This window comes from Agrilus planipennis, unplaced genomic scaffold (genome assembly GCF_000699045.2).
Source record: "Agrilus planipennis isolate EAB-ADULT unplaced genomic scaffold, Apla_2.0 scaffold221, whole genome shotgun sequence".
NCBI lineage: Eukaryota > Metazoa > Arthropoda > Insecta > Coleoptera > Buprestidae > Agrilus > Agrilus planipennis.
Window position 1 is genome coordinate 383,017 of NW_020439479.1, and position 9,336 is coordinate 392,352.

General features: G+C 35.0%; 4 protein-coding genes across 6 annotated transcripts; 2 read left to right on the plus strand and 2 right to left on the minus strand.

The window, feature by feature from the left end:
- Nucleotides 1-65: 65 nt before the first annotated feature.
- Nucleotides 66-2,590, minus strand: LOC108738745 (protein C12orf4 homolog). Of its 2 annotated transcripts, none has more exons than XM_025979143.1 (9): nucleotides 2,240-2,590; nucleotides 2,042-2,187; nucleotides 1,804-1,985; nucleotides 1,419-1,646; nucleotides 1,168-1,362; nucleotides 993-1,102; nucleotides 601-929; nucleotides 349-474; nucleotides 66-295 (listed from the first exon to the last, which is right to left on the minus strand). In XM_025979143.1, exons 1-9 carry the CDS (start codon nucleotides 2,385-2,387, stop codon nucleotides 206-208), a joined length of 1,554 nt encoding a protein of 517 aa, XP_025834928.1. In that variant the 5' UTR covers nucleotides 2,388-2,590; the 3' UTR covers nucleotides 66-205. The 2 variants fall into 2 exon arrangements, with proteins under 2 accessions (XP_025834928.1, XP_025834929.1); XM_025979144.1 differs by having other exon boundaries at nucleotides 1,168-1,359; nucleotides 2,240-2,588.
- A 102-nt stretch (nucleotides 2,591-2,692) lies between these two features.
- LOC108738762 (enhancer of mRNA-decapping protein 3) lies at nucleotides 2,693-4,576 on the plus strand. Its single transcript, XM_018472333.2, has 4 exons — nucleotides 2,693-2,993; nucleotides 3,045-3,485; nucleotides 3,544-3,843; nucleotides 3,942-4,576. Exons 1-4 carry the CDS (start codon nucleotides 2,845-2,847, stop codon nucleotides 4,420-4,422), a joined length of 1,371 nt encoding a protein of 456 aa, XP_018327835.1. The 5' UTR covers nucleotides 2,693-2,844; the 3' UTR covers nucleotides 4,423-4,576.
- Nucleotides 4,577-4,800: 224 nt separating this feature from the next.
- On the minus strand, nucleotides 4,801-5,699 carry LOC108738763 (HD domain-containing protein 2). Its single transcript, XM_018472334.2, has one exon. The coding sequence runs from the start codon at nucleotides 5,428-5,430 to the stop codon at nucleotides 4,861-4,863; it is 570 nt and encodes a 189-aa protein (XP_018327836.1). The 5' UTR covers nucleotides 5,431-5,699; the 3' UTR covers nucleotides 4,801-4,860.
- A 253-nt stretch (nucleotides 5,700-5,952) lies between these two features.
- On the plus strand, nucleotides 5,953-9,251 carry LOC108738761 (metastasis-associated protein MTA3). 2 transcript variants are annotated; one of them, XM_025979160.1, is made up of 6 exons: nucleotides 5,953-6,842; nucleotides 6,919-7,031; nucleotides 7,096-7,941; nucleotides 8,270-8,299; nucleotides 8,389-8,650; nucleotides 8,915-9,251. In XM_025979160.1, the coding sequence occupies exons 1-6, from the start codon at nucleotides 5,968-5,970 to the stop codon at nucleotides 9,021-9,023; spliced, it is 2,235 nt and encodes a 744-aa protein (XP_025834945.1). In that variant the 5' UTR covers nucleotides 5,953-5,967; the 3' UTR covers nucleotides 9,024-9,251. The 2 variants fall into 2 exon arrangements, with proteins under 2 accessions (XP_025834945.1, XP_025834946.1); XM_025979161.1 differs by lacking the exon at nucleotides 8,270-8,299 and having other exon boundaries at nucleotides 8,915-9,176.
- The last annotated feature ends 85 nt before the right edge of the window (nucleotides 9,252-9,336 follow it).

Here is a 9,336-nt window from a genome sequence, read left to right on the forward strand (position 1 = left end):
AAATTAATCTTTTATCTTCTTTTTTTGTAAATCAATATAACTTGCACTTTTTTAATAAATAAATTTATTTATGAAACTAATTCTGATGGTTTTACGTTATCGTTCATACAGTGAAAAAATATTGTGAGACAAGAAAACATTTGTCTAAGTAGGTACACTGTTAATAAATTACGAAACATGTAACAATTTGATTATGTATTCATAATCAAGTAGATTTTAAAATTAATGGATTTGAAACTTTAAATATACTGGGCAACATTGCAGTTAATGATTGAAAAACTTCATGTGATAATCCCTGCAATAAGGAAAAATAAAAAAAAAAAAATATAAGAAATGACAAAGATTTACCCGTGGAAGAAGAAACTGCAAATTTTTAAGATCTGAACCACCCCAAGAGGCCATTTCTATCATGAAGCCTTTTACACATTTAAATACAAGTTCTGCCCTTTTGGTACACCATGCTACTGTCATTTCCTACAAAGTCAAAAGAATTTTTTTTAAATAATACTTATTGAAAGTTTGTTCATATTAAGGGGAGAGAGATTTAAAGAAAAACTTCGAAAAAAAAAAACAGTAAAAAAATTGATATTAGTAATTTACCTCTGTCATTTCATACTGCAAGAGTAATGGAATAGTCAAAGAAGTAATGTCATATGAGCAAGCCACTTTTAATATGCTCCTAAGACCTAGAATGACTGCGTTCCTGCTATTGATATCCGCTGATTTCAGTCGATCATCAGTTACCATGTGAAATACCACGTGCACTTCTGGTAAATTTGAATGCCTGGTTATATAAAAATCACCAGGCTGCAAAAGTTTACTGTTGCCATCCTTTAAATGATTTTTTATCACGTTATTTATCGCTTCATATTGATCTTCTATATGAGGAAAGTGAAACTCTGTTGAACGTTGACATATACTTGAAAATCCTATAAAAAAAGTGATTATACATAACACATTTTTTTGTTTTTGATAGGTTTTTTAGAAGGCACCTGTTGTAAACCATGTTCCAACTACAGGATCAGTTAATAGTACTAAACCAGATAAATCATTGGAATATAAAGCAAGTGATGTTTGCAATAATTGTGGTGTAGGTTCTAAACTGTAACAAAGCAATTTTCTAAAGGGTTCTCAGTTTTTGCTTTGCCATAATTAACTTGTCCTTACCAAGTTTCATTTATTGAACATAAATCAATAACATCAGCTGTAAGGACTCTTATGTTATGCATTTGTTTTAATTGAGATCCCAAATGTATAGTGAAACTTTCTTCATTCAAATACAGATTTTGCAAATCGTTATCAAAGCCACAAGGTTCTCTGAATGACATCACTGTTGATAAAGAAGGAGATAGAGGCGAGCTTCTTAAAGAAATTTAAATAAAGATTAAAATCATCAATTTTTGCCATTGGAAACCCACTTGGGTGTTGGAAGTGAGCCCTTTGCTTGATTTTGTTCCAATATTTGCATTATCCACTCTCTGTATTCCCTTCTTTGGGCTTCTTTTAAAGTTTCCAATTCACTTGTTAACTGCACTCTGAGAAAAGAATGATCTTCGAAGTGCCTAGCAGCAATTTCATTTATTTTTCTTTCATTCATGTCTTCATCTTCTAATCTATCTACAGCTTTTGTCATTTCATCTGTCTGGCTGAAAAAAATACTTATTTGTGCTTATTCTGAGGCGGTGAGTGGGCTAAAACCCCCTCACCACCTTCAAGTAAATTTCTTAAATTAAATTAATTCATTTAATTGGGACAAGACAATATTCTCAATAAAGTGGTCTAAGAAAAAGTTTAAAGACTCACATATCTGATAAACTTTTAATTTGTCGATCCCTTTCGTCCACTCTATGTCTAATTGTTTGAGCGTAAGTATGTTCTAATTGTAACATGGTTTCTAGAGCAGGAGAGTGTACTAATTTATGATAAGCCAAAGCAAAAAGCTCCTCATCAGAAGCACAGACTTTTTCTCCAAATTCGGCAGTTTCCTTTGCAAAAAAAGTAATCTCAGTGCTTATTACATTAGTTAACTTTAACTGTATACTTCTCTTATCATTTTTTCCCATTCTTTTATAATTTCCTCTACATCAATTGTATTACTTTTAGCATCCTGGATTATTTTATCTGTTACCAAATTGTAGTTATTATCTACATGATCTCTTAGATGTTTTTCTATTTCTTTGTAGCATTCTAAAAATAAACAGATAACAAAAATAATACTGCTGAAACGGTATTAGTGTACCTTTCTCCAAGTAAACAGGAACTTTATTATCATTAATTAAAATGTATATCAATTCTTCTATATTGGTATCATTTGAAACATTTACTTCTACCTCAGTAAAGCCCAAAGGCAAGTTTAAACAAATATTTTGGGCAATAGTAGTTTCCATATTTTCAAAAATTCATTTTACCACATTTTAAACTTCTTCAGATTAAAATAAAGATAGAAATTACTCGCAAGTGAATATAAACCCTTTGAATAAACTATTTTCCTGACTTTTTTATAATTATTATAATATAAAACGTATATGTTTTACATACTTTTATTATTATATATTGTAGACATATTATAGGTTAACCAGGTTATCTCCATAGTCTATATCTATAGCCAGGCAGTTCCAAACAAAAACAAAAAAAACATTCCATTCCTTCTTCTATGATCCGTTCCATAAATCTCTTATCCATAGCTCTTATCTGTGATAAATCCGTTCAAAAACAAATAAAATGAGGTTAGTGTTATGAGGTTATACGAGATTTTTTGGTACATTAGCCAAAATCAAGTAAAATAAAGACAATTTTTGTTATTTATATTTCATATTATGATTTAAAATACTGAGAAAATATAAAATGGCTCAATGGATAGGGTGCATGGTATCAATAGAAAGTGTAAAGGGCACTTATCAGGGAGAAATTGTTGCAGCAACAGGTAGTGAAATTACAGTAACCAAAGCTTTTTGTGACGGAATACCTTGTGATCTCCCAGCAGTTACTATAAGGTTCTAAAATATGAGAACAACTTTGATTTTTACTAATATTTGATTTCGTAGAGCTGAAGAAATATCAGATCTAAAATTGATAGAAAAACAAGAAAGTCCCGCTGGTCGCAGTACAGTTGTTGTTGCTAAACCTGTTCCAAAACGTATAGGACGATCAACGTCAGAAAGTTCTTCAGTAACTAAGCTAAATACAAATATTAATAATCTTAAGTCTCGACCGATTGATATTGATACTAGGAATAACAGTCAGGATTCACAGTACTATAAAAACTTTACTCCAAATAAAAAAGATAAAACAAAAGGCAAATGGAACAAAGGTTGGAAAGATGAAGCATGTTTCGGATCTCCATTAGACAGTACAATAAATAAAGATTTTGATTTTGAAAAGAATTTGGCCTTATTTGATAAACAAGCAATTTGGGATGAAATAAACTCACAAAAGCCTGATGTAGTGAAACAGACAGACCAGAATAGGAAGCAAAGTAAATACAGGTCTGTTACTGTTTACATCAGTTGTAATAACTTATAGTTGATTGGTAAAGTTTTGCAGGCATGATGAGAATATCTTAGCTACGTTACCAACAGCCTTTCGTCAAATTACAGTTCCAAAGCATGAGTTTTTCGAGTTTGTTACTGATGATGGGCTTATAATCCCTAGTATTTCAAGATCATTACGAAATAAATTGTGGACAGTTGCAGATAGAGTTGGTCTAACTGCTGAAAGAAGAATAGAACTTATGGGAAGAGCTGCCACAGAAATGGCCCTTCAATTGCTTGGTGGTGGTCATAGATTAAATCCACATAATAGTCACCAATTTCCAACCGTTATAATTCTTTGTGGTCCCCATGAGTATGTACTTTTAAATTAATCTTTTATAAATAGCAACTTATTTTAAAATTTTCCATATAATGAAAAAGATTTATTGTAATCTTTTTGTTTTTATTTAGGCAAGGAGCCTTTGGAGCGAATGCCGCCAGACAGCTGGCAACCCACGGTGTAAATACTGTACTTTACACAACTGTAGCTGATTCTCCTAAAACTAAACAAGAAATCGATTTGTATAGACTCACTAATAACAAAACAGTTTCGAACGTGTCGCTTTTACCAAATTATGCCGATCTCATTATAGTAGCATTGTGTCAGGATTGTGATTCCCCGATGGTTTATGATACATTAGCGGATTGGACAAATAGAAATAGAGCTCCGGTTTTGGCTCTTGATCCTCCTTCGGTCGGAACTCCTGGTATCTTAACGAAATTTTCTCTTGTTCCTGTCCTGCCTTTTGCTCATTCTCCAGAAAATGGGAAAGTTTATCTCTGTAATCTGGGGTTTCCAGTTGAGATTTTTAACGAAGTTGGAATAAAATACATGTCGCCTTTTGGTTCTAAATTTTTTATAGCCTTGCATCCCAAAGAGGAAGAATGTTAATATAGAAATTAAGGCAAACGTATAAATTTTTGACTTGGTGATATTGGAAGCGTCATACTTATGTATACAGGGTGTTCCGTTTTGTGTATTTAATTGGGTTTCTGAAATTTATAATTAAAAAGACATTCTCCTGTTGAAATGCTCATAAATGTTATACACAAATGGACACCCTGAATACAAAGTTAATTTTATAGCTATCAGTTTTTAAACATTTTTAACAGTATAAAATAATATGTATATTTTTATATGTTGTAATTTGTTTTAATTTATTACGTTTGTTTCTACTTGTAACAAAATAACTGATGGGCAAATTGAGAAATTTGTATGTAGGTATATTTTAATAAAAAGCAAACATTTTAAAGACAACTTTATTATTACAAAATCAAACAAAATAAAAGTTATCATAAAAAACTTTGTTTCTTAAGTAATGGAAAAAACCTACAAGCAACTCTTCTGTCTTTGTTCCAGTAGATAATCTAGCAAGGCTTTGATAAGGGGATGTTCAATCTTGTCAGCAGTCGTTTTAAAATACTCCTCCAGTTTTCCAGGTATATTATCTCTTTGTTCATATTCTGTTGCTGTAAATAACAAATCAAATCTATCCAAATCTTTAACAAACTTAGCTTCTGGTGTTTCTTTGGCTTCATATTCTTTGTATAATGTATATATTGTCTTGCCGATGTCATCCTCCAATGTAGATGTTATTTGCTGCATGGCTTCATCTTCCATTAATTTCTTCTTGTCTGCGGGGACATTATCATGTGGTGTGATATCTCCAATTATACTTTCCGCCAGATCATGAACTATCGCTAGTTGTAAACATTTCAATCTATCTAAAGGTGTATTATCTCCAAGAAGGAAGGTCATCATTCCCATTGCATACATATGACCTGAAATAGTCTCTGTGTTTTTTAAACCTGACCGACGCCATCCCTCTCGTGGTCGATGTTTTAAGATGTTCACAAAACGAATAAACTCGAAAATTTTCTTTGTGTTTGGTGTATTCATAATAGATTAATTTGAATAATTTGTATTATGATTATGATGGTGAATTCAATAAGGATGTTGCAAGTAATAAAAGGTACTACACTTTTTCGTTCGCGATTTATGTATTTTATAATGAAATGGGCCAATTTTTTCTGCTAATTTTGAAAATAAAATATATGCAACTACATTCAAGAACTCATGACAAAAAAATGTCTCTAGCATACATTCTACCTCAATGTATCTCAACACATGTCAAGTGGTTCAAGACGTCCCCAAAAAAAAATTGAAGAACGATTGTTGAACAAAATGAAAATCCAGGGGCGTCACATAATGGTTTAATGTAAGGAACGTTTTAAAAAATATATAAAACAATTAATANTCCGATACTTCATGCAAGGATTACATAAATTTAATTTTTATTTTTATCTCCTAAGAAGGTATATGAATGAAACGAATCAATAATTAAAAAAATTGATTATGAATGCTTGAGTTTGAAGCACAATTTTTGACACTTTTTATTATTTTGGACAAGTATAAGACTGAAATGAATATTTTATAATGGGAATTATTCTAAAACTGTGTTTTGTCCCATTAGGTGCCTTAGATGAGACAAATGGCGCGGGCGAACGGTTGGATGGACTGACACCAAAGCAACGTCATCAAATGAAGCACCGCGAGTTGTTCTTATCGCGTCAGGTGGAGACTTTGCCCGCGACACATATACGCGGCAAGTGCTCGGTTACGCTCTTCAACGAAACCGAAGCGTTGTCCTCGTACCTGAACAAAGACGACACGTTCTTTTACTGTTTAGTGTTTGATCCGACACAAAAAACATTGCTAGCTGACAAAGGAGAAATTCGTGTCGGCAGTCGTTATCAGAGCGACGTTACATCCCTGTTGAAAGAGGGCGAAAGCGACGGACGCGACCTAAACGACCTGGAGACGCTCGTGTGGACGCCCGAACACAACTTGACCGATCGACAAATTGATCAGTTCCTGGTGGTGGCTCGTTCTGTCGGTACGTTCGCGCGGGCCCTCGACTGCAGCTCGTCCGTGAAGCAACCATCGTTGCACATGTCGGCTGCTGCTGCAAGTCGAGATATTACCCTCTTTCACGCCATGGACACGCTGCACCAGCACGGTTATGATCTCGCGGCCGCTATGTGTTCCCTCGTACCGTCCAGCGGTCCGGTATTGTGCCGAGACGAGATGGAAGAGTGGAGTGCGTCAGAAGCAAACTTATTTGAAGAAGCACTCGACAAATACGGTAAGGATTTCAATGACATACGACAGGACTTTTTGTCATGGAAGACGCTTAAGAATATTATCGAGTACTACTACATGTGGAAGACGACCGATCGGTACGTTCAACAGAAGAGAGTCAAAGCGGTCGAAGCAGAATCCAAGCTCAAGCAGGTTTACATTCCTAACTAGTAAGAAAGTATTCTTTTTGTTTTTTATTATTGCAAAACATGCCATCACGGCATTGAAAAATCGTATTTCTTTTAGCAACAAACCAAATCCTGCAGCTTTGAATAACAATAAGGGCATAATCAATGGTAGTAGTAATGGTAACCCAGAACCTGTTTCGTTAGGGGGCAAATCCTGCGAATCTTGTAACGGTATGTAACAGAATATGTCTAAGTAGTGTTTTATACTTAAGCATTATTTATTTCACACATACAGTGACCGCATCTAGCCAATGGTACGCATGGGGTCCATCGCACATGCAGTGCCGTCTTTGTCAAATATGCTGGACCTACTGGAAGCGTTATGGTGGTTTGAAAGTACCAACGCGTTTTGGTGACGGCGGTGAATTCGATCCATCCGGTCGTAAAAAAGCAGGAAGCGACGCTGACGATGACAAAGCGTCGACACTAATGTCTCAACATCGTCCTCACCGTTGTAACGTAAGCGGTTGCGGTAAGGAGTTTAAGTTGAAGGCCCACTTGGGACGTCATTATGCTACGGCACATGGCATCATGGTAAGATCGGGTTCACCACGACCAATTATGAAAACGCGCACCGCTTTTTATTTATGTACGACCCCTTTGACGCGCATTTCGCGACGTCTCTGTCGTCACATAATGCGTCCTCGGCATGCTGCTCGTGCCCCATTCTTCCCGATCAACATTCAGGCTGTCAAACAGGAATGTGGCGTTCATTTAGCCGGAAAAACCATCAACGATCTTCGTCATCTGTTGGTGTACAGAAGAAAGATGCGCGAAAACGTAACCGGCATCGCAACACGTTTAGGGAATCCCGGGGGCACGACGCCGCAATGGCTCATCCTCACAGATAAGGATAATTTACCAAAACCGGAAAGGGTTGCATTCCCGAGACCTCCGAAAGCACCAGACGGCAGTTTATTATACGAAAGGGTTCCTAATAAGGCAGACATCGAGAAGCCGATCGGTGTTACCGGGGCTCCACCGGTTGGCGGAGTTATAGGCATAACATCAGCAGCTGCCTACAACAACGTTATGCCGTCGCTCAAAAGGCAGGCGTATGAGGAGTTGAACGGTATCGATGGTAAGTGTACTATTCTTTTATCCTTTTAATATTGCAGTGGTAATAAATAATATAATTAACAAACCAGAAAAAGGTAGAACATTATTTACGGTTATACAACAAGTATATTATTATTACCGTACGTATTTAATTTTTAAGTGGACACATTGTATAACTACTGCAATATCGCCTACAAAGTTATTCTTTTATTATTATGGTTTTTCAATTGTATTGGTAAAAGAAAAGATAAACGTAATTTAATTTGCTTCCAATTGTATTACTTAGTGGCGCCCCAATTTTTTTATTGTTTATGATACTATTAAAAATTTACAATCGTTTTCATTTATTGGCTTCTACTCCGACTTGGACTGGGACGATGGTAAGTTTTCTATCACAACAAAGATACACTACGTAATAATTTGAAGTAAAAAAAGTAGAAATGAATAAAATGTTTTTAAAAATCTAAAGGAACAACGATCATGGGCCCGCCGGCGAAAAAGTTTAACAAGGAGCCGATGCCGATTGTACGTGGTGCCCCGACGGACCCTTACGCAGCAGCTATGACAGCCGCAATGGTCTCCTCTGGCCAGGTACTGCCCCGACAAATTGCTCAAATCAACGGTAAACCGAAAATTGCCCACATGACCAGGACCGGCACGGGACGTAAACAAGTTATAAGTTGGATGGACGCTCCCGACGATGTTTATTTCAGGGCTACCGAAGGAAGCAAGTAAGTTTTAGTTTATACACACGACAAGTTTTATTTTATTATATTAAACATTTGCCCTTTAGATTATTAAATGTTACGTAAATAAATCTAAGTATGTAGAGGTCAACTAGACTTGAATTTTATTCAAAAATATATGGTAGAGTAGCTTTTTTATAATAAATTTTCGTTCGTACATCGTACCCTTTTAACATAATAGTTGCGTTGATCATGCATAGTATGCAGAAAATTAGTATATATTTAAACTATTGATATTTCCATTTTCAGGAAAATAAGAAGACAAATTACATCAACAGAGCTGCGGAGAGCAGCACGAAAACCGTGGCGACCGCTAAAAACGAAAATAGACGATTTACACGTGGTCGTCTTGGATTGACAGTAACTTAAGTTTGTTCGGTTATGTGCAGGATAATTGCAAAGTTACAAAACAAAAAACTGAAAGAATCGCCGAACAGCACAAAAAAACAATTAATTGGACAAAATCGCCACTAGCAGTATCACAATCATAAACACTCAACGTTTATACACAAATTAAGTTACTGTGAAAAAGACTTGTTTAGTATGTAATTTTATTGACTAATTTATAAAGCACAAGTTTTTGTGATTGATTCGATTATTTACTATTCATATTATAATGATAATGATTATTATTATTATTATTTTTATTAATATTATTGTTGTTGTAAATG

What these genes read in the sequence shown, in the direction of transcription:
- LOC108738745 (XM_025979143.1), bottom strand. Translation starts at nt 2,387, where the DNA reads ATGGAAACTACTATTGCCCAAAATATTTGTTTAAACTTGCCTTTGGGC. An exon ending in TGCAGTATGAAATGACAGAG is followed by an intron (nt 475 to 600) that starts GTAAATTACTAA and finishes TTGACTTTGTAG; the next exon opens with GAAATGACAGTAGCATGGTG. An exon ending in TGCAGTTTCTTCTTCCACGG is followed by an intron (nt 296 to 348) that starts GTAAATCTTTGT and finishes TCCTTATTGCAG; the next exon opens with GGATTATCACATGAAGTTTT.
- LOC108738763 (XM_018472334.2), bottom strand. Translation starts at nt 5,430, where the DNA reads ATGAATACACCAAACACAAAGAAAATTTTCGAGTTTATTCGTTTTGTG.
- LOC108738761 (XM_025979160.1), top strand. Translation starts at nt 5,968, where the DNA reads ATGGGAATTATTCTAAAACTGTGTTTTGTCCCATTAGGTGCCTTAGAT. An exon ending in CGACTTGGACTGGGACGATG is followed by an intron (nt 8,300 to 8,388) that starts GTAAGTTTTCTA and finishes AAAAATCTAAAG; the next exon opens with GAACAACGATCATGGGCCCG. An exon ending in AGGGCTACCGAAGGAAGCAA is followed by an intron (nt 8,651 to 8,914) that starts GTAAGTTTTAGT and finishes TTCCATTTTCAG; the next exon opens with GAAAATAAGAAGACAAATTA.
- LOC108738762 (XM_018472333.2), top strand. Translation starts at nt 2,845, where the DNA reads ATGGCTCAATGGATAGGGTGCATGGTATCAATAGAAAGTGTAAAGGGC. An exon ending in AGGAAGCAAAGTAAATACAG is followed by an intron (nt 3,486 to 3,543) that starts GTCTGTTACTGT and finishes AAAGTTTTGCAG; the next exon opens with GCATGATGAGAATATCTTAG. An exon ending in ATTCTTTGTGGTCCCCATGA is followed by an intron (nt 3,844 to 3,941) that starts GTATGTACTTTT and finishes GTTTTTATTTAG; the next exon opens with GCAAGGAGCCTTTGGAGCGA.